The sequence below is a fragment of the Leptonotus elevatus genome, chromosome 3 (assembly GCF_054856555.1).
Source record: "Leptonotus elevatus isolate MCC_2025b chromosome 3, RoL_Lele_1.0, whole genome shotgun sequence".
Taxonomy (NCBI): Eukaryota; Metazoa; Chordata; class Actinopteri; order Syngnathiformes; family Syngnathidae; genus Leptonotus; species Leptonotus elevatus.
This window is the reverse complement of record NC_141241.1, coordinates 6,205,346-6,230,401: the sequence shown is the minus strand read 5'-3', so window position 1 is coordinate 6,230,401 and position 25,056 is coordinate 6,205,346. Positions and strand designations below refer to the sequence as shown.

Genomic DNA, 25,056 nt, shown 5'->3' with positions numbered 1-25,056 from the left:
ATTTATTTTTAATTGCATAATTGGTGGAATAATTACATTATTAGGTTTTATTACATTTTTGATCAGTTAAGTCCAAATCTTATTAAATTTTCAGGAAATTATTACATTTTGATTACAAACAATCCTTGTCCTCTGGATTGAGTAGCTTTCACCATTTCCCATATTAAAAGACAATTGGATTACTATACCTGCAATTTACTCTAGATATTTAGCACAATTATAATGCAAATATTGTATTGTGATATTCTTGCTATGAACATGAGGTTGTGTTTCAAGAGAACTTTTCTGCTATGTATTTTACACATGTATTTTATTATGAAGAAAGAAAAACAGCCTTTGTCCAATGATGGACAAGGTTAATATATATATATATATATATATATATATATATATATGTAAGATAAATCCTACAATTTTTGCAAAACTGATAAAGACAAGAGAGCATCATTATTAGTAATTATTTTATTTTTTTTATTTCATCTTTTTTTTCACAATGAACAAAGCCTTTAGACAATAGCATTTGAAATAATCCACAAGGATTTCTCTGGTCTTCACCAGTTGCCTGTCGTAGCGTGGAGCAATATGCTGTGCAGTGCAGGTTTTTGGGGAGGGGGTTAAACATGACACTGACAAATACTGGATGCTTGTCACTGACCAAAGCGGCCTGTCGTGGGTGTGTTTGTACCTGCAACGGTGTGAGTGAGACTATGGCGGTGAGCCACATTCAACAAGGCCTTGCCCTAAAAACTTGATAACAGCAGACAGTGCGCTAAAGTAGCCCATTTTGGATTTGAGAAATACACTGCCAGCTGTGAATGATAGCATGACGGGAGAGGCCTTGCATTATGCTCCATCTCCTATTATTTGCTGACCTCAGCATCAGGCCTTGCGCTATTAGACAGCAAATAGCCCAGGAGAGGGGCCATGGCTTTAAAGAGTACCATCCATACACAAGAACCAGCCTCCCTTCCGGCCTGTAGTTTTCACATGAACAGACAGTTGCCGGAGAAGGGAAAACACCATTAGAGGGGACAGCACTCATCTGTGGCTGTAAAGCTCGCATAAAAATGATTAAATCCTGCAATATTTCCAACAAACAAAAAAATGGCAGGAAAAATCAACTTGATGTCGGGTTAGTAGGTTTAACAGCAAGAAAAGCAATATTTTGTTGAACTTGACATGGTAATAACTAAAGCAGATGAATATGGTGAAAACAATTCTTGATCCTGCATTAAGAGGGGGCAAAATGAGATAAAAAGTGACGAAAATAACACAAAGACAAGTTCATAAGAAGTGTCACAGTTGCCTAGGTAGTCCTCCTTTTCATCTTTTAGTTTACCTTTAAAAGGCTTTTGCATTTAAATGAAAGGCAGTGTGTTGCTGAAGTGGTGGCTTCTGTGCGTGGGGGTATTTTGAACAGCACATTTGAACTGTTTCTATGGTGCAAGTGTCAGGATTACTTGACTTATCAAGAGAGGCAACAAAAACTCCCATTTTAAATTACCATTAATACTTTCATCCTAAAACAAACATTCCAAGCCTTGTCTGGAACAGCCGCTGCTATCGGAAGAAAACTTGTATTTTTTTTGTGCTAAAACAGTTATTTTAGTTAGAATAACAACAAAGCAAGAAAGTTGTTTGCTGCAAAACAATTCACTGAGTTGTTTTGACTTAAATCTTTAAGTTGGGCGCAATACAAGGGAAAATTTATAGTGTAAATTTTTAGGTATGAAATTTTCACAATAGCAAATTTTACAAAAAAAAAAGACACTGTAAAAAAAAAAAAAAATTCTAGTGGTGAACTAATAGAATGCAACGACCTAAATTTGAAGCACGTGCATTTTGAAGCACGTGCACTACGGTGCCTCAGAGAGACCACACTTCGCTACTGCTACCAATTACTACATTAGCTGGAAGTTTGTCTCCTTCAGGTATCCGTAGCTGAAAGATGGTGGTGAAACATATCAGCCTCCTGTAAGGTACGGCCACGGATTTATATATGAATGGACTTTACTTTCACTTGAGTGTTGTTGGTTTTGACAACATGATGCAGCACTCGGAGATATACCTTAGAAGAGAACATTAAAAGTATTTTTCTAAGCAATGAAATGTAGCGCTTCTCCCAGATTTAATGGTACAAATGTACGGCATACACGGTGGCATTTTCGCCGTGGAGAAAGAAAATAACTTGAAAACGTCAGAGAGAAATCAAAGTATTCAAGATAGATAGTCTGTGAGCGGCAATGTAAGATGGCCGCCAGTAGCTTTACTTCTCCCAACGCCGAGAAAGCGGCATTGTTAGTCCATTTATATATAAGCTCGTGGGTGCGGCACGACTAATGTAATATAATTATCGATTACTAGACCTACCATTATATAAAAAAAAAGTGTTTGTTGATGTGATATTTTTTGTATATTACTGAAATTAAGTGTTTTTTAAAAGAACATTGAAAATTTGAATAATTCTACACACTGCCGCATTAAAATATTTGAATCTAAAATGTTATCGCCATGAAATTTTTAGTTCACCCAACTTTATTTATTTTACAATGCACTAACTTTATGAAGAACGTGACACATGAACAGAAATATCCTCTGATATGGTGACTCTGATGTCATGCAGGTTGGAATGTATTAATCTTGCTGTCAAAACTCACATTACGCGTTCATCAGCAGCTAACCGAGTACACAGTAAGTCACCGTTCCCTCTCATGGATGCATCATACTGTACATGGACTTGTGGTTACAACACATGCCTTCTTGTTGGGCTGATTTGACCATCGTAGAACATTAGAAAAAGCACCTCTCGTTATTATTTCACAGCGTGGCCAAAATTTGCCAAGATTTGAAAAAATAAATGTCTGTGTCAATATTTTAAGAAAGCTTCAATGTGATTCTACTACTGGATGGTGTACCTAAATAGCTAGACATCGAGTTCAAAGCTGATAGAATTTCAGATGTCCAGTTCCTAGGAGAATTCTAGCATGTGTTGAGAGGAGTACATACATAAATAACAGGGACTGCTGAAGGGGGACCTCCTTTGGTCCATTATAGAAAATGCACATTCTGGTGGACCGGGGTCTCATAAGCAGTCATAAGCTCCAAAGATAATGTAAGCTCTCCGCAGAGACAGTAAGGCAGTTCGATGATCATCAAGAAAATCACTCCATTTTCCATATGGCAGGTTTCTTTTTTTCTTTTTGGAATTGAAAGTGAAAACATAATGAACACAAAAATATGCATACGAGCTCTTGTTAAAGAAAATAGCTGCCCGGTAAAAATCGGCACTGTAAAAATACCCCAATAGTTATTTTGTGGTCTTTGCTTTCTTGTGTTATTGTTGTTGTTGGTTTTTGAGTTGTGTTGTAAATCAGCTGGCTGGCTGGCTCATTAAGCTTTCAAAAGTTATTGTGTTGGATCCAGCTGAATCTCAGGGAAAACATCTCAAAAGCACTGAAGCCGCTCGGCAAAGATGCAGGAAAGGGAGGAGAACAAAACACCAACAAAAACCCAAACTAAAGCAAACTCACAGAGTTCGACAGCTACTAAGGCAACTTTTGCCAAATACAATATAAGCCCATGTACTGTATATTGCAACACAACTATATATTAATTTAATAAAATACACAATATAGCTTTTGTACACATAACAATTTGGCTCAAATGCACAGGAATCGTAATGGAATCAATAAAAATATGTCCTTTTTTTTTATGTTGACACATCTAACTTGAATACATTTACACATATAATGATCATGATAGTGTGAAGGGACATTTTCTTTATTATTTTGGAATATTTGTCATCAAAACAGAAGCAGTGTCCTTTGTTGTTGAGTTCTTAAGCCACTCAAGGACACTTTGCTGAGATTCCACATTTCTTTCTTTTTCTTAAATATAAAAAAAAAAGTATAAATATTTTGTTATTATTAGGACATTATACATGGAATCTTACATATAGGCATCTATATCATCATATAGATCATTTTTTTCACAGTTGAGGAAAAATGTCCCTTTTTATACAACAATTGTGATTGCCTTAAGGCATTGCCACACACACGGAAATTCACTGTACACAAGGGACCGAAAGCTGATGATGCACATGTATACGACAATTACACAGGTGGCCAGTGGTGTATGCAGTAGTGTGTAGTGCAGTGGTTCTTAACCTTGTTGGAGATACTGAACCCCATCAGTTTTCTATGTGCATTCACCGAACCCTTCTTAATTGAAAAAGATTTTATTTTTAAATGAAAGACATAGGAATAGGGTTTCCTGGTAAATAAAATGAACATGGAAAGGAGACTTTTCATCAAATCTGACTCTCTTCACCTTGAATTCACAAAGTGCTGTGTTCTTATATTTTCCATCTGCATGCTGCATCTTAAGGAAGTGTTCCTTTAGTGTTGCTCGTTAGCTAGCTTAGCATAGCAAATCATGCAATTAGGGCGGAAACTGCCATCACTCAACTCTATATTTATAGAGCACTTGACCACTGCAGTTTTCTTATGATGGAACCCAGGGGCAGCAGATACAATGAAAACAGCAGAGGCCCCAGAATTGACCTCTGTGGAACACCATCGATATATATATAAATTCATATTGCACATATTCATCTGACCACTTCCTTTCGACATGCTCGCATCCAACGACGGGCATATCCTAACAAATCAATTGAGTCGGGTAGGTGTCTTGACCTTCAGCGAACCCCTGGGGTTGGATCGAACCCAGGTTAAGAACCACTGGTGTAGTGCAAAGGCATCAGTGCTTGTGAGTGTGTTGACGTGTTGTGCACATGTGGAAGTGACACGCGTGACGATCATCATGAATGTTTGAATAGAAGCGTGAGACAGACACAGCTTACACGTGGCTACAAACGGCAGGTGAAAAACATGGCTCCTTCAGAATTCTTCTTCAGCAGAGCATTAAGCGCCCTCTAATCCTGACCAGTCTGAAAAGATCGCAATCTTTCGATCAAAACCCTGATTACCAATCCTTTCGGGTTTACACACATAATCCATCACGGTAAACACCCACATTAAAGTCACCAAACGTATGGTTGTTTCGTGTATTTTGGCCAATAGAATCCATTTGTCTGTCATCCCTTGCGATTGTCATGTCTGACCTTAGAAAGTCCTTCCTTTTTCCCATTGTCTATGGCCGTCCCACATAAAATAAATTCACCTACAAACACATGTGCAGGATTTCACGAGAGACTTTGAATAACAAACTCATGAGCTGGTGGGCACTTAGATAATATCTTGCGAGGTGCTAGAGGCTCAATCCTCTGCTGTTTTCTTCAAAATCCAAAACACAAGGAACCCATAAATTCAGCAGGTTTCACGTGTCGCTGTGTCTTTTTTTCTTGGTAGGGATTTTGTCATTTGGGCTGCTGCCAAATGACTCATAATAAACGTCCTCATAATTAGTTAAGTGTTGAGAAAAGCTCCTTCGAAACAGAAATGTAAATGTTTGTATTACTTTTGGTGACAGTATTGGCATGAGAGTTTTTGAAATTCTTATTTCACACTCAACGTCCTTGCTTCCATTTTGTCTCTTGTATCACTTCCTCAGTGTGCCAGTAGCCTCGCTTCCTCTGCAGTCCTGCAAAAGCTTGTCAATGTCTCTCACCACCTGGTCAGCATCCATCCCCTCACGGCTCACATCAGGCTCCACCTGCTCCAGCACACGCACCATTTCTCCCCTGCTCTCTTGACTGATTCTGGAGCGGGCCTCGGCCAGCACCTTGGCCACCGGGTCTGAAGGGGGCAATGGCGGGTAAACCCCCTGCTCCCTGCTGTTTTGTTTGGTGGGTGACAAGTACTGGCCATCGGGAGGTCCGTAATAGCCGGAGCAGGTGGCAAGGGGAGGCTTGCCTTCAGCCCCGTCCGCCGGACTCTTCACTGAGGTGGAACATCCTTTGACTGGGCTGCTCGATGCCGAGGGAACCTCTTGGAGCAAGGGGCTGAGGGCTCGTTTTGCCTTTAAGTAGGGTTTGACGTTTGCTATGAGGATGGTGTGATCACGGCGCTCTTTGCCAAATGTACAGAATGTTTTTTTGCCGTTGGGGTTGACAGTCTCGTAAGTCTCTGTCTCAGGCACGCTCTCCATCCCTGCTGGCACAAACATGTTGTTGCGGTAATCAACACCCTCGGCTTGGTTTCCACTGGCAGGGAACTGCGGCATCCAGCAGCGGTCCGAATGACCCAGTACTCGGCACTCCTCGGTACAATTCAAACAGTCCTCATCTGCAAAAGAAAAGGTGGAGAAGAGTTAAATGAATGGAAAAGTAAAACCTTAATATTGTGACTGTGTTCTCTACAATTGGAGGCCAAATTGATAAAAGTCCAAAAGTTCCAGCTAAGGATGTCACCACACACTCGCACACCTTTCCAACACACATGGAAGGGGGCACCAGCTACCATTTTCCAAGCTCTGATCAAGAAGATGGCAGCGTATACAGCGTGATGGGATGGAGTGAGAGAAAAACAACAACAGTTGAGGTTTGGCAAAGGCATCGTACCGTTATCATAAATTCATGTCAGTGGGCTTTGAAGGCCTCCCTTGACAAAAAACACAGTGCCAAATGGCTTGCATTTCCCCCCCTGTTTGGTGCGCATGTGTGTGTGCGTGTCTACACAAGTGTGTATTCTTTTCTTTCATCTCTATCACAAAGATGCACACTTTGGATGATTATGGGAGTGTTCATGCCTGTGTCAAATGAATCCAATAATGAAAAAAAATATTTGTTATGTATTTTTTTTACTCTTGGGCTTAAAGTGAAAAATAGAAGAAAAAAAACAGATGGTGTCCCACAATTATTTTTGGGATATGATATGAAAGATATGAGAGAAGGAATGCAATAGTGGTAAATAAATGAATGAATATTTGTATGGTTGTAAAAAGATCAGATTACAATTGTTTTTTGTAATTGTTCATTCCCATCTTCTACCAAGGTGGATAAACATCCATATAGTGGTGGGGTGATCCGGATAAACATGTGGAACTGGGATTTTTCTTCACTTGCAAGACTATGAGATGAGGCCTATTCAACACTGTCGTATATATATATATATATATGGATCACACAGGAATGTTTGTATCCATCAATGAATAAGTGCAAATTGCTACTGATCCACATTTGCATTGTTTGAGTTTGAAGCCAGTAACTTTTTCATTGGTGTATAATGATTACAACAACAACAAAAATCCACGTTTGAATAACTACAATTATAATAATTTTGCTCTGAATTCGAGAGGATCACAAGGGTTTATTTCAGAAAGTGTAAACTAATACGAATACTGTTATTTATACAGAGCATTACCTCTTATTTTGGAACAAATGTACGGGTATTGTTGTGTAGCAATGTACAGACCATAAGAGTAGCCCACCCTTCCCCCAAAAATTATTTTATATGCGTGATGCCGAGGGAATCTGCTTGAGAGCACAAGTCCGGCTTGTCTTTGCCATGCAGCGGGTCAGCAGCCTGCAATCCTGAGAGACTTGCCACCTAAGCTATAGAGATGAGCTCAACATTTTGCAAATGATTGAAGAAGCCAAACAGCTCTGGCAAAGGGAGCCTGACATTTCCCATGTTGAAGCAGCCATCGGAGGAGGAAACAAGGTGGGCTGAAAAGTAAAGGTCAGGGTAGTTTGAGATGGCTACATTTAAATGCTATGGGCTGGGGTAAATGCATGCATCTGCAAATATACTGCAAATGTCTCCCACGTTTGTGTGTGCACCTGCGTTTAGTAGCACATAATTGCACCAAGAAAACCATTACACATAATGTGTTCTATATCAAATAAGAAAGTGTTTTCTATGAAGCTGATCCAAACCTGTTCATAAGTTCCGACAAGAATATACTATTATTGTCAATCCATCAGCAAGCCAGAAAATATAACTCAAACCAGAAGCTGCAACACAATAAGTCAGCAGAATCACTCACATTGTAGTCACGCATTATGAACATAAAGCCAATGTGTGCTAGGGGGTGTCTTGCCTTTCACTAAATCTATATTAAACCATAAATAATCTATGCAGGCATATTTCACTCTATTTAGTTAGAGCAAAAAAGACTGATAGATTATTCATGTCTCTGCAGCATGTTCGACCTTGAGAAATTTCACATACAGTGGTAGCGCAAAGTTCTTACGTTCTTACGTTCGATTGGATTGTGACACTGGTCAAATTTGGTTTTAGTCAACTTTCAAAACACAATTTCCCATCAACCACATTTCAGTACACACCAACATATTAATCTCTAATGATCTGTGAAAAAACTATCTTTTTTTTTTCTTTTTTTTTTTTAGATAGACCGCTATTGTAACAAAAAATGCCAAAATGCCAAATACAAGACGATTAACCAGTTGATGGCTAACTAGCCAGCGCGAGAAGCTAAAATTGTTTACTCAGTGTTCAGAAAAGAAAAACATCAACCACTATCGATACGGCTTGTCCTCATTAGAGATGTTGGCAGACAGGTGGAGTACAATCAACTGGGGCCCAGATAAACAAACTCTCAAACAACAATCACATTCACACCTATGGGCAATTTAGAGTCTCCAATTAAGCATGCATGCTATTTTGTTTTCCTTTGGAATGTGAAAAGAAGCTGGAGTACAAAGAGATGACCCAAGCAAGCAAAGTGAGAACATGTCAACCAACTCCACACAGAAAGTCTCTAATTGAAATTCAATACCATCAATTTTGCAAAAAATGTTAAGTTATTTTAACAATTACAACTAAAACAAGACCAAATCACAACCGTCCTATATATGAAGAAAACAAAACAAAACAATGGAATTCAAAATAAGATTTTTTTTGTTTCATTAAAATAATATGACCTTGTAGTCAAAATAGAACATTTTCAGAAATTATCTTTGCTCCTGGATGTACCACTGAACCTATACAATTCAAAATGAAACTATGTTATGTCGTCTTGCATAATTCCCAAGCAGTGATGGAAAATGAAGCTTCATGAACAACTTGCATTTTTTTTTTTTTTTACTCCTCTAGTTGGTGCTCTTGGTTTAGATAAAGGCTCACAAGTGGTTTATGAAGATTCATTTACCCATTACTATACCCAAGTCTATTGAAGAACTGTTTATTTTATTTCTCAACTTCTCCCCACGTTAAAAACAAATGATATTGATAAAAAGAAATATCCACAATTTAGAATTAGAATCTTAATTGTCATTGCACAGTGTACAATGAAATTTATGATTGCCTTAAAGTAAAATGAGATTTACATTGTAATATATTTGTCAGTATCTGAGTGGGAAAAACAGCCTATTATTCTACTGAGTCTTATGTCTCTTATCCCTCTCCAAATTATACAAAATTCCCCACTGTTTCCCTTACAGAAAAAAAAAAGCTAGCGCGGGTAATCAAAGCTTAATTAAGAAGGGCCACATATCATGAGAGTTTCCTCAATGCACACAGTTCTGAAAAACCTAGTCATCATTCCCATAATCTCATGACAATTTTTCCTCCTTGATTCAATATTTCCAATTTCTAGGTCAAGCCTAATACAGGGAGGTTGTGCACATCAACCGGTAAATGTATCAACGTGTTTGTGTATCATTGTGCGTCATAAAGCAATGTGTGATTTCCCTAAGCACGCTTTTTGCCACCATGGCCCTTCCTCCCTAAACCTCTTCGCGTTATTACCCATCCATGTGATTAATGTCCCTCTGTCACACGCTGTGCTCCTTGTGCAGGGAGGGTGGGAGGAAACTATTTAAACTGCGTTACAACAAGGTGAGCATGGGACAAACGGATGGTCTTGTCACAATTATTGAGTAGGAAATTGAATGAAAGGTTCGACATTATAATATATGCAAACTGACTATTTTCTACCAACATGTCCGTTGTCATGCCCGTGTGAGCACGATCCCCAGTGAAGCATAAAAAAAGACAGAAAGAGAGATAAAACACGGAAAGTTATGAACATCCTACATTGGAAACAATAGCTTCTTTTTTTTCTTTTCTTTTCTTTCCTTTCCTTTTTATAAAGAGCTCAGTATTGTTCATTCGGAAATGTCATCATCATTGCTCTTTATTTTTATTTTATTTATTTATTTATTTTTAATATATATATATATATATATATATATATATATATATATATATATATATATATTTATATACATACATATATACATATATATACATATATATAAATATATATATATATATATATATATATATATTTATATACATACATATATACATATATATAAATATATATATATATACACATATAAATATATATATATATATATATATATATATATATATACACATATAAATATATATATATATATATATATATATATATATATATATATACACATATAAATATATATATATATATATATATACATATACATTATTATTTTTTTTTTTGTATGTGGGTGTGTATGTGCGTGCGTGCGTGTATTTGTTAGCTCACCAAAAACCTATTAGAAAAAATCCCATACCGTTCACCTAAACCGAACACCGCCGTCAGGAGACCCGAGGCGACCAAAGAAAACCAAGGAAGGTGAAATCCAGCACCGACCAGACACCACCCACCGGGCCACCCACCAGAATTCTTCCCCAACCCAAGAAACATCTAAATTCCAACAAATCCAAAAAAAAAATAATAATCAGGGAGACCTCAAGAGACCGAAGGAGAGACTGAGGGAAGGAAGGAAGGACAGACCAAAAGGTGGCCATCAGTCAAAGAGCAGCTGAAGTAACCACCGAACTGCCCACCTCTGTAAATAATCGAATGATTTGGGTCCTGAATATATTAGGGAAGTACTAATTTAACCCAGTAGAATGCTAAGGTCTACAGACTTGGGTCAATTACTGAAGCCTTGGTTTCAAAGCAAACATGGCGAAGCGGCTTTTAGCTGTTATGATGCCTGGAAATAGAATAAGATGGCAACAGCAGCGAAGTATGAATGTTCTTAAATACAAAGTACTATTTTATGATTCTTTCGATTAAAGTCGTTTAAACTTTTTTTAAATCAATTTCACTATACGGTCTTTTAGTTTATTTATTTCCTTTGCTTTTAAATATATTTTGTTTGTAAATGTGTTTAACTATTGTCAATGTACGCTCTTTAAGTAATTTACTTTGCCTTTGATTGTTTTCAACGGAGGGGCTGGAGGTGTTGGGTTCGGTTGACGGACATGCACTGAATTCTATTAGTTGATGGGCTGGGGGACAAAAACAGACGATATGTGCCGAATCCTTTTCGGCGACAGCGGGAGGACGGCGACTCACATCCAGCGACTAGCATATTATTCGTTGTTCGTCGCTGGGGTAATAAACTGCCGGTGACCCACGCCGATTGATATTTATCGACGGGGTGGGGGCACCCGGTCGAAAATGGACCGGCCGTTGAGGAATCTCCCAAAATTCACAATTTCCCCGTCCACCCCTGCTTGTGTATAAAGTGTGCTATATAAAGCTGCCTTACCTTTTCAAAAATGTTTCTAACTTTTTACTTATAAAGTTTCATCAAAAATTTAGAGCAGAATCAGCCCTAACATAATATACCCCCCCCCCCCCCAAAAAAAATCTAGTTGCCAGGCTGACATATGAGTGCTGCAATCCTAATCCCAAAACACCGAGATATAGACGTCATGAAACTGGAGGATATGTGCTGAACACGCCCCCACACACATCAACCGGGGTCGACAGGAGGAATGGCAGCTGACAAGTTGCAGAGAGCATCTGTGACAGACCACAGATGCACCTGCTCACCTGAGGGAGCCCATTGAGTGTGTGTGTGTGCGTGTGTGTGTGTATCTGTTTATACGTGTTATTGTCTTTTTAATCTCCTCGCCTACTGCTGTTTAGCCCATCTGATGCATGCAAGCCTCTCTTCTTGTACTCACACCAATCAGATAACTACCGGTAAATATTTTAACTGCACAGACGGAAAAAAGTCTAAAGCAAATGTTTAATAGATAACGGGTCTCAGTTCACCAGTCGATGAAATAAGGGGGATTGTAAAGTGCATCACAAATTACGTTTTGGAGAGCAATTTGCATAAAATGATTAGATCATGGTCACTAACATACTGAGTAGACTACGAGTCCAATGAATCACACAGCTTGAAAACATTCAATTTGTAATGCATTTATTTATTTATTTTTTAACTAAATCAAAGACAGGACGGAATATATTTTACGAGGAAAAACTATACTTCTGACACAAAACTGAAATAATGAGTGTGTAATGGATGGATGTAATGTTCAAATTTATGTTGATGTTCTTTATGGAGGTGAACGTTTTGCTATTACTACAGTAGTATTTAAGTACTACCACTTTGCTAATGGCTTTATTTTTCACCGCATAAGTATAAATAAGGGTTGTGCTCCTCTTTTGTTTGAGGTCATACAAGTATATTTACACTGAGCTGCAGTTTTGTTTGCATAACAGTCCCATCTGGGACCCGTCTTTTGCTAGTTAGACCGATGACAAAGGAATAATAAATCATATTAATAGATTCTGATTTAATTTATTTTTATTTTTTGGGATCAAACTAGTTGTGAAATGTATTACTATATATTGCCGGTTAACAACCTATAATTGCCGATTCTCAAATCCTAGAAAATGTGGTCAAGTATGGAGAGAATGAGACTGTGGGCGGTTTAGCGGAGAATTAAGAAGAAAGGTGCACTTTTTTTTTTCGGGATAATAGCTTTTATCACAGTGGGAGGCAAGAGAATGGCAATGCATAGCAGGAAATGCTTGGCAGCAGCAGTAGGGGAGCCTGGCAGTTGGTGATAGTGAGACTCAACCAAGGACATATATCTCAGGATCAAACATGTCCTCTCATCAGGCATTCCTTCACAAACCACAGGGCCCTCCATCAGCTAATGCCCGGCTAAGTTGTTCAAAGAACACCCTGAGGAGAAAGCATTTATGCAGAGCAAAGCAAGGGATACAAACTCAAGAGGCGCGGGACAGGGAGCGTGAGCTCATATTCAAACAAAAACAAACACACAAAGCCTAATCAATGATGAGCAAGCGGTGCTGTCTGCTGCGGGTGGCGGGAAAGGTCTGTTGGTTGTGGAGATGGGAGCGGGGAGTTGCCGGGGGCGGGCTTATTGCCACACAACAGCCCATTCGGTTTTGCACCAGCCAGAAATGACAACATTAAAAGCACAATGCGGTCCATGAAAATCAAATTCGGTTTCTGTTACCAACATTGTGTAATCCTGTCTGAATTAAGAGGGAATGAATGTTAAGTGAGCCGCTCTGTTTCCGTGTTGCGATTCAAGAAAACCATACCGAATGATTATATTCATATGTTAATATGACGTTAAAATCAGAATCAGAAACAGACTTATTGGCCAAGTATGTAAAAACACAGAGAGAGACAGAATGGGGAGACTGGTGGTTTGCTACTACCACAAGTTTCTTGTATAGGAAAAAGGAAAAACATGAGGGGGAAGGGAGGAAAATGAGGCGCATCTGTACGGTTTAAAGGGGGGGAACAGTATGAACCTGGAAAAAAACAAAAAAAAAACAATAATGACATACATATAACAAATTGCTGCACAGATCCTGCTGCACACTGGTTAAAAACAAAAATAAGCTTAAGAAGAAGAAAAAAAAAAAAGAAGCATCCATATATTTTAAACTGTAGTATAAATCATGTTCACAACTCCACATCCTGACTATTGTCCGTTTAGTGTCATGTCAGTTTATTTTCTTAACAGTTAACAATCCAAGGTGGAAAAAACAAAACAAAAATCTTAACAGACTGGTTTGCTAGCCATGGGAAAGCGTCCATGGCTGAAGGGCCTGGGAAAGGGAAAACTACCCCACTATCTGAAAACGACATCAGTCATGTGTTGACAACACACAGAAAATTCACACTACTTTTTGAACATTACAAGGAAATCCTGAACATGGTCACTGAAATAACTAGAAACTGGAAAAATTAATATTACATTTTTTAAATACTGTGTATTAAAACTAGTTCAATATTAAAATAATGCACTGCTTTTTTTGTGATCCAACAGAATTAAAAACAAACAAACAAACACAACTGAAAGTAGTCAAACATAAGAGTATGCTTGACTTAATATTCCACAATTTTTTTTTTTCTGCATGAGACTTGTTTACCTAACAGCACATATTTTGGCTTACTCATCAAGTCCGTTCCAGAGTACATTTACTCTGTTACATTTACTTAAGGAATTATTTCGATAAATTGTGATCATATCTCAGAGTAGCTTTACTGCAACATACTTTTTATTTTTACTACATTCAACCTACGACTTTTTTTTTGTCTATGTTGCTCTTCCTATTTGTTTTAGTTTGTTCGAGAGACTTCTTTCTCAGCTGCTGTCAATGACTATTTTACCAATCCAACCCCTAGCGACATTTAACTCCATTTCACCAATTCAAGCGAGGAAGCCAGTCAGCTGACCGCACATGAAGTCACCGCGGCCCCACGCAAAGGAAAGGTTTTCAAAGTGACTAATTTACGTGACGTCAGAAACAGTGAAGGAAACAATGGCGTGTGACTCACAGTCAAAAAAAAGGGTTATGCTGACAAAGATGCCGAGCAGTTATTAACTCTATGAAAGCACTTTTGACAGTGGCTGGTGAACAAAAAAGTTCATGTCAAGACCTGATTGGTTTTAGTTTGTGTGCAGCAGTGGCATCCACAACACGAACATAACACATTACATTTGTTAAAAGGAGTATGAACTATTCATGCACTTCCAGCATTTTGCAGTGTTCACAATTTGCGGTGGATAGATTTTTATCGACCTCCTCTCAGAAGCGAAGTTAAGGAAAGTTGCAGGGTCAAGCGAGGTTGTTTCTTCGGCCAATCCAATAGAAGGTTTTAAGTCACTAGATTAAAAAAAAAAAGAGGCTGCTGCATTCGCATTTCCTCGGGCCGTGGCTCACTTTTCAACTCCTCTTGCTGTCACTCCTTGAGTGTTTTAATGATGGAGAAATTTCACAGGAGCAGCCACAGGCAAGCTATTAGCTGTAGATGTCAGAGAGGACCAAAAGGTTTCTCCTGGCGTCATGTTGCTGCCATCAAACATGATCAAACTATATTTGGTTTAACTTTGATTCAGAGTGCAAATACATTGGTGATCTCAAAGTGCACTAATCCAGAAATTCAAATAATCCACACATTTGGCAATAAAACAAGTTTGTTTAAATTGCCCTACTAGAGTAAAGTGTAATTGCTCATCCATTACATTAGGTGGCGATGGAGCTCTCATTGTGAGAGAGTGCGCTATTAGTATTAGCTCCTCTGCAAATTGTACTTGCAGCAATTTTATGATAAATTATAGTAATTATTATAGTCGGAACGGAGAATTGGAGGGTGCAAAATAGGGGTGTAACAAAAAATTATTGAGAAGCACTGCTTTTAGCCAAAATTAAACTTTTTATTCTTTTTATGGTGCATCGTAATTAACCTTTAAAGTAATCCAGTCACATTTAAATTTGATACATTTTTTTTTCAGACCGATACCAGTACAAGTACTCAACTCGAGTAGTCACTGATTACAAGTACCAATACGACTATTACTTTTGATACATAAAATTAAAGTTTATAGTATATGTATGTTTTAGGTAAGTTCATACTTATACCAAACATGTGTTGTTGATATGTTAAGATTTTTTTTCTTGCTATTTTTGCTCTTTCTTTTTATACGTTTGAAAATAAATGCACCATGAAATAACCCCATTGAAATAAGGCCGGGCATCGGCTTGATGCGATATCCGGTGTCGACATTCATTCATAGTCATACTGTATGTACAGTATCTGTTGCTGGAATATAAATCATATACAGCTTTGTCAATTAAATTTTGACTGCATGAAATGCTTAAATAGTTGATCAGTAACAGTGGTTGCTTGTTTGAGCTTTTTCAAGCCATTTCTGTGTTTTCTCCAAAGGTCCACATTGTATGTTGTTGACCTGGATATGTGTAAACATTGAACACACAAAGCCACCAGAACAGGGTGAAGCCACCGGTTAATTGTAACCCGTGACGTTTACCTGAGGAGAGACATGAGGGTGGCTTTAAGGACGGCAACAAGGGGACAAGAAGGCGACTTATTAAAATATGAGGCGAGAAGCGTGGTGAATCAGTAGTTAATCCGTCGCTTCCTGTAAGCCTGTGTAATTAGGACATGGGGGATTGCACCGTGACAGGGGATGCTTCTGGACCGCCTTGCTCTTTTTTCCCTTTTTTTCTGTGTATTTTCATCCCTTTAGTCCAAGTTTATTGAAGATTGCCATCTTAATATAGCACGTGTCCATGTGCCTTGGCTGCATTGTGTGCAGCTCAGCATGATCAGTCATCAGCAACATAAACAGCACAGCTTGCCTGCATCATGACTTATTCCTCACTACTACTGTTTACAGACATAAATGAGATGATGAGCACTTTCTTTATCGGCTTTGGTCACCGCATGACACCTCCCAGTGTATATCGGTATATTTAGCAAAATCAAATATGCTGTCAGTCATGTCACCACCTTTTACACCACACAGACACAAAACTATTTTAGTCTATGACAAAAGATACTAGAGAGAGAGAGAGAGAGAGAGAGAGAGAGAGAGAGAGAGAGCACGATAAGTATGGACCAAGCATGAAATAGAAAACTATACAGCACATCTGCCTGTCTTACAATCCCCGCATGGGGTTTCATTCAGCCAACCCATACAAAACGGAGCTCTACCAGACGACATTCAATCCTGTCACACTGAGTGAATTAAATCATTTTCTTTTATACTTGTTCCCTGTCTGCCTCTCTGTTTGTCGCTCTCTTCTGAACAAAAGGATTGGAACATCTCCGGGTGCCATGGCTTTGTGCAAGTAATCATCCCCATGTGTACTGCTTTAGCAGGATTAGGAGGAGTGCTTCATATTCTCAGTCTCAGAATCATCACTGTAATGCAACACCACATGCATGCAGTACACTATGGAGTGGGCAACTATCAATATTGCTCTGTATAATACATGACCTTTAACAAGGAGTGAACATAATACTAGATATATAATGCACAGTTTTCTGCATTATGGTGTCAAATTTTTAGAACCATCAAGTGAATGAAGAACAATTTATTAAGAGCATAAACAATTAATTAACCAATATTCAAGCATAACATGAAGTCAAACTACAAAAAAAAAAAAAAATGCATAATATATACATAAAGCTAGGATAGCATAGAAGGATAAAAATGCTGCGATTGCTGCCAATTTAAGCACAAACAGTAAAGCAAGCCTGATTCAATGTGATTTATTTTATTTTTTTTTACTCCGCAATCACAGAATAAGATAAGGTACAACATTCAATCACCATTCCTCACACAAGGCCATAACAAAACAAGAATGCATTGTAATATAGCCGCAAGAACATTAGGGCAACCAATTTTTGAGCTGGTAACCTTTCAATTTCCAGAAGGTCACTCTACTTCCTGAGAGATACCGCTTTATTTATTTGTAAAGGTGTATGGTGGCATGATATTGTACCATGTGTTCCATTGTGTAATATTTTAAGAATTAATGTACAACAGTGCAGTGAACAGGCTGTGAATCTAAATGATATATCTACGATCAATCACATTTTACATAACACAAAAAATGGCCTGCCACAAGAAACACACAATCTATCACAAACTGTGTTAGCACAGTTACCTTAAAATAGTAACTTAGACACTTTTAAAATAATCAGTTAAGTAACTAATTATTTTTGTGATCATTAAAAAAAATAATACTAGATAAAGTAACTACTTTTAAAACAAAATAATCAGTACAGTAAAAATTACTTTTTAAATACAGTAATCAGCAACTACTTCTAATCAATACTTAAATCATTAACTAGTTATTTTACTGATGATTACTTGATTTTAAAAGTAATTGGTAAAAGTAACTACTTGAAAAAATTAAGTAATCCGCAAAGTTAAAAAAATACTTTGAAAATAAAGTAATGAGTAGAGTAACTACTTACTAAATTAGCTAGTAAACGTAACTACTTACGTAACGTAGCTGTCACCTCGTTCACTGTCTCCGTGTGACAAATAGCTTTTAAAAACAGAGCATAATGGTAGCATTCCCCCATTTAACAGAACATTGACTGAAAGCAATGACGACAATATATATGAATTAAGTTTCACGGAATAATTTGTTTTATCTGAAATTTTTTCAAACTTACATTTAAATACAAAAAAAATGCAAATCTAACCTGGAAATAGTGGCGGGTTAGGTGACTTTACTACTATATTAAAGCAACTGCATCACATTACTGGCATTCCTGATAACAAACATTCTGCACACATCCTCGTGAGACTACCAGTAATAAGACAACAGTAGGCTAGTATGTCGGCATTTGATTATTTTTGCCAAAGAACAGGACCTGAAGGTCCCTTAAGGATATTGGCTGAATTACAAGAGAGGTTAAGTGAAAAGGTGGCGGGAGGAAGGTTGAGTCGATGGTGTTGGCTTTCTCAACCCTGGGGCCTAACACATTTAGAGAGCTAACTGACACACTTTGGATGTATTAGCCACAGTGAGTTCTGCCAACCTGCCTTTTTCTGCTCCTCCTCCTCCTCCGCCTATCGCCATCTGTCTGTCATTGCACTCTCCACTCTCTAAAAGACTGAGAATCGTGCCTAGTGTTTTAGCAACATTGCTTTAGCATTGATATTTCCCTGTGCCACAGCCAAATTGGTGTTTGTTGTCTAGACACTGGTTGCTTGCATCCCTGGATGGATAAACATAAAACACTCACACGTCTGCTTAGAAGTGTGATTAGATTAAAAGAAATGCACAGGAATGCAATAATGGTCTATTAGTCTTCCCACGAGAGAGCGATAATCATTTCAAACACAAATGTATTTTCCATCTCACTATCTATTCTATAGTTTCTTTGCATCTCCATCTCTCGCTGCGTGAGAATAATGGCTTTAAAATAAGCAGGGTTCAAGTCCTGGCTGCTGCTATAAAAACACCAATAAATTGAAATACACAGTAATAAACTTAGATTGAACTTGTGAAAAAAAAAAAAAAAAAAGCCCAAAGGCTTGAAGACGGTCATTTTCTCCGACAAATAAATGCATGGTATTTGAAGGTGAGAAAAACAACTGACTTCTTTTCATGCTGCCCAATTCTATGTGATGGTTTAAGATTAGGGTCAAAGATTATAAGGCTTACATAAAATAAGAATGGGATTAAAAGAGATCAGTGATGTAAAATTACAGATCACAGTCGCAGTGGCGAAAGCACACCTTGATTTTGAATCATAACATGGCAGCTGTTGTTCTCCTGGACAGTCACAGCATCATGGATAGAAAGAAATATATGAAACAATCTATTCCTGTCAAGAGAAAGGGTAGTGAATATTCTAGAAACTGCATCCAGTATTCCAGGGAGGGGATTCGGCACACATCAAAGACTGCCTATGCAGTAAATCTGTTAGATTTGGGATTAATGGATTCCAGAGAGGCCTAGAAAACAAACGCGCATGCACATACACGGAGCCCTATCACAATTCTGATAAATTTCCCAACCAAGGCTGGCAAAGATTAAATGTCATGTAACTTGTCATAATAATGCACATACAGCGAGGCTGTGTTTTATTCGAAACAAGGCAAACGCTAAGACTGGCTCAAACGCAGCGCAGCCTCCGTCATCTTTCCATAAGGTTGTGGGATGGCTGGAACCTCTCCCAAATGGCGTAATAAGACTGTGGCAGCTGCACGGAAATCAGCTCTTTGAATCACTACACGACCGCAACAATCTGGTCTGTCATGGTAAACAACAGTATTGTTGATGTTTTTCTCTTTCATTACACCACTGATACGTGTATAATAATAGATAATAAATAATTATTATAAAAAATAATTATATATATATATATATATATGCACATACAATTTTTTCCCTATGAGGTCACACGCGCCTCCCCTGGCATCACCCCCGCCTCCCCTTTATTTGCTAAGGACTGAGGTAACCGCAAATGTTATCCCTTTAAAATTCAGCCATTCTAAAACGTCACAGTAATTATTTTCCACTAAATCGCAACACAGAGAGACAACCGAAACCCAAGTAGTGAGTGCCTTTCCACCCCAATGGCCACCCTTACCGCGCCCTACATACCCTTCACCAAACCACGGGTGTGGAGAAATGCAAGCCAGTGGGCGGAAAACGCCCGTTGACAGCGTTCTAGTTTGTTTGCAATTGGTCACTGAGCAATGAGGGAGTTTCCTGAAGCGCTTGTCGTGTTGATGAAACAAGCTGGACACCGACATCAGAAAGGGATCAGGGTGTGGCTGGACCATGCGGAACAGCAGGGATCTTACAATTATAGAATGACATTCAACATTTCAGAAACCAAAAATCAGAAAAAAAGATAAATACACATTTTATTATGCAAATGTATGTTATGATTGAACTGTTGTACCTGATGAGTAGCCAAGGTTTTTTTTTCAAAATCTACTTTAAACTGATATATGTATATTAATTCACATTTTGGCCTAAGTGGTTAAGGTTTTGCAGTGCAAAGTGAGTAGGAAGATAGTGGTAATTACCTGCTGCTAGATACATTCTGAATTCTGATGTGGTTCCCTGGATACAACAACCGCAACAGTGAAAATGTTCTCCATCAACATGTATACTAATATTTGTTTTTTTCACCAAAATACAGGCACGGAAGGTAATGTTTTCACAGGCATTTGCGACCGTCTCAGCCACAGCGCCCAAACCCGACCTCATCCTCCTGATCACCCTGAGCAGCATTATCACAATCCAGGGAACTAGATTATCCCTCAGATGAAAACTTCATCCCGGTTGATCCCCTTTTGGAAGCTGATAAGAGGCAGGGGCACCATCACCCGGATTTCCTACTTGTTAATCAAGACAGATTTCGATCACCTTCAGTGCCAGATGGACAGCTGTTTTCAAAACATCACCACAGACGATGCTTTCGAGGAGGCATGCTCCAGCAACAACACCACCGCTGTGTTTTTAAGAAACATTCTCATATCAGGAATGCTATGATGAGAAGTATATCGGAGAAAGTCAACAAAATGCACGGTGTCACCAGTAAAGAAAATAAATCATTTTTACATAGTACTTCTCAATTATTTTCTGTTACGCCCCCCCCCCCAACAGGAAGAATAAATTACTCTGCACCAACTTCCCGTTTATTTGTTTATAAAATTGTTATAAACACACAAACATTGCAGAACAGAAGATAAAAAAGAAAGAAAGCAAATTTTACGACAAACACCAACTTTCTTAACATTATTTAGTCTCTTTATGCCTTCCTTTTCATCAGTGTTATATAATCTTCAATTGTGAATAATCCCTGCACACGCTCTCTGACAATGACAGCACCACTGCCACCTACTATAGTGGATGTGCAATTACACTTCATTCTCGTGCAGCAAAAATAGAGGAGTCACAATACAAAACATACAATGTTTCTACAATATTTACATCTGAAAGTAAGTAAACAGTAAATTTAGTTGAGTAAATTTGACTTTATGTATAGTGGGACTAAATAGACTCAGTTTTAGAGTAATATTTACACTTGGAAGAGAGTAAAATAAAGAATTGAAAATAAATAAATTAAATAAAAGTCACTCAAGGTTGAGGAACAAACTCATGACCTTCATGGTGTGGGACAGCCAATCTATGAGCCACACAGCTCCTGCTTGTGTCAGCTGAAATCTTCGTTAATTCCAAGAGACCAAAAACATCGGTCTCCTCTTGGATTTAAGCAAACAGTAAGAGGGGAATAAATAGCTCAGGTAGTCAGGCAGTCTCCCAAGCTGAAGGACGTGAGTTTGTTACTTAACCCTTGAGTAAGTTTTATTTTATTTTATTTATTCTTTTTTTTACTTCATTCCAAGTGTAAATATTAGCCTACTCTAAAACTGAGTCTATTAGGTCCTGCTCTAAATAGAGTCAAATTTACTCTACATTTACTGTGTACCTTCTTTACTTAAATGCACTTGAAAATTATTAATACAGAGGTGCACATTTGTGATGATTGTCCAAGTGTGCGTGAAAAAAAAAGAAGCAAAAAAAAAAAAAGAAGCTTTCCCAAGACTGGCTCGTACATGTGGAGCCAGCATCCCAAATCCTCATAACAGATCTAAGTTGCGGTTTGAGCTTGGAAGAGAGGTCATGTATTAATTGGCTGCTGGTAATTACAGATGCATCTTAAACTAGCTAACATGTCCAAGGGGTTTTGGCGACCTATCTTGCAACCACTGAGATTAGTCAAATGTACAAAATAAAAAAGAAGAAAAAAAAAACCTCTCATTCATGAATACAGAAACACCAATTAAAACTACTCATAAATTTGAACCACACACATCATGCAGCATGTTTGAATATAATTTATTGATTGGGTTTAGATGAAATATATCTATTTATTTATTTTTAGTACATTAACAATTCTATGGTGTCAAGAGCCCTCCATATTCAAATATTCACACTTGACATTCCCTTCAACATTTGCCAGGAGCAACGAGGGTGTCGTTTTCTCTCTCGGGGGCTGCGACCCTGAGAGAGGAGGCAACACAGGGACAATGTGAATCACCCAATTAAAGTTGTGTTGGCCTTGCAATTCCTCAAGGGATTGCCTTGTGACAGTTTAATTAACCAAGCCCCTTATCTTAATTTAGCAGGATCAAAAAGTAACCAACTGAGGTTATCTGAGAAAAACATTCCCTGTTAATATCTCTGCATCCTCCATAACACGACACACATTTTTCTCCTACTGTAATATCACCTTGATGAACGGGGGCTAATGCGTAGTACAGAGTTTGCGACTGATATTTAATAACATTCAAATGACAACATCTGACATGTATAATCCACACAAGACACTAAAATGTTAGCTACAGGGGGCAGCTAACTGATGTCTTTTTATGCCACCTCAGTATGTATAACAACACCAGTTAACAGAGTGCGAGCATTAGAGTGCCTTAGCAGGCTGTGTGTTTATTGTTAGAAGGCTTTTGTTTTAAATTGGTACTGACAGCAGGGAGCCTTGCACCATGCTTCTTAAACCATCGCCCCATGAAGCCTGCCCCGGTGTCCATCCATCCACCAGTGTATCCATGTGTTTATTATCTGACCCCAGTTATACTGTTTTTTTTGCTGCTTTAGAAGGCCGCTTCCTTTATTATCCATACCAGTGCAAAATGTAGATTCCTAGTTATGGTTGAGGAAGAAAAGAAAAAAAAAAACGGATTATTTTAACAGACCAGGGCCATTGATCTCTTTGCAGTGTAACAAAAAGGGAAAAAAATGCCCCAGGGTACCCGCAAGTATTCATTCCCGTTGGAATGAAATAGCCTAGACAAAGGGCCCTTCACCCGGAACTTAATGATTCCGTGGAAGTAGTGTTGAATTCAGTTTAGAGGTTGTTTTTCAGCGTCTGCATAATCAAGCTGACCAATCCTGCCAGTTTGTAAATGTCTTCGCCGAATTGATTGAATAATCAGTCTTTGTAATTAAGCATGTTATCCCATTTATTGTAGTTTAATTGAGCTCACAACCCGACCAAACCAATCTATGTACAAAAAACATGACTTCACACATTTCAATTAACTTATATTAATTACAAATCAGACGCAGCATTGTCAACGGAACTGAAAGGAGACATTAAGCTAGCCAGCTAGCTAGCAACCACGCAGCTGGGCCACGGAATGAGGATCCGCCTGCAGCACCAACAGATGCAATAACCAACCCGGGTTATACTTTTGCCCACGGTACGGTCATTAGGGATATTGGTCAAAGTAAGCCACTTTTCTCGAGTTAGAAGCGACAGCTAAAATGTGCTAGCGTATTCTCCAGTTCAACACAGTTTTAAAATAATTGACTATGAGGCTTTGTAAATTGCTTTGGACACCGTATGATGTAGCTAAAGTGTAATATCCTTTCACTCCATTTACCATTTTGATCTAACTGGATTTTTCATTTGTTGGACTATGATGTTTTTCAAAAAAGTGCAATGAGTAACATTCAAACAAAGTCATGCGCTGCACACGAATAAAGATTGGTAATTTAGGGTGCGAGTCCCAGCTCTAGTGGACAACTAGTTTTATTTTTTTTTTTTGCATCGTTACAGCCAATAGTAACTGTTTGTTTTGTCAAAGAGATGCAAAAAAATGAAATAATCATACATAAAATAGACAGTATTTTTCTTTGTTACAATTGGTGAATGAGTGAATATGCGGAAGTCCACTGTATAAAGCCTATTAGAGAAATGTAAGAGAGTGACGTAAATGTCGAGAATAATTCCACACACAAACATGCACATGCAAAAAATGCCCTGCTGTCTTTGGATTGAGGACAGATGGCAATGGAGTGGCCCGGGTCCAGGAAGTGACGACGTTGTGTATCATTATAATCTACCCCATAGTATCCTCCCTACTGCTGTGCTGGACAACATGTTTCACCGACTGAGAGCAGAAACTAGAGCAGCGCTTCTGTTGCTCTCTCACACAATCTCTTGCGTAGGGCTGCGGCAACAAGCTAAATAGCTCTATAAATGCTTCGGCATTCAACCCTTTTAAAGCTGAAAATAAAAGGTCATTTCAAAGAGAATAATGCAACAATAATTTCCATAATGTGGGACAGAAACATGCACAAGGACTGCAAATGCACAGAAGTAATGCGTTTTAAAATCCCATCTACTCAGCCTTTTGCTAATCAATCCTGGCGTGCTTACAATTGCTGCTTCTGTCAGTTTTTAAGTGGATGGCAGATGAAAAAAGTGGGAGTGTTACTTTAAAGCTTGTGCTTAAATTTAAACCTGTGACGTTCAGTGACGAAAAAGAGCCTGATTAATTGTTCATACACCACTCTGTAAGGTTTATGATTTTTATGATTACTCTTAAAAAAATTGACCACATATATATATATTTTTGCCCTAAATATACTTAGGATGTGGGCCACCTCTCCTAAAATTGGCTACAACGTTATTTAAAAATATAATTAAATTCTACCTGAAATGAAATTATTAATAAATACAATATAATCAGATATTGG

At 38.1% G+C, this 25,056-nt stretch overlaps 1 protein-coding gene across 3 annotated transcripts in view; it reads right to left on the bottom strand.

The window, feature by feature from the left end:
• Window positions 1-1,789: 1,789 nt before the first annotated feature.
• Window positions 1,790-25,056, bottom strand: part of pcdh17 (protocadherin 17) — a 55,332-nt gene continuing 32,065 nt past the window's right edge. For all 3 annotated transcript variants that reach the window (XM_086071895.1, XM_086071896.1, XM_086071897.1), the window contains exon 5: window positions 1,790-6,245. In XM_086071895.1, coding sequence (XP_085928021.1) covers window positions 5,560-6,245 — 686 coding nt within the window. In that variant the 3' untranslated portion in view covers window positions 1,790-5,559. The remainder of the gene's footprint in view (window positions 6,246-25,056) is intronic.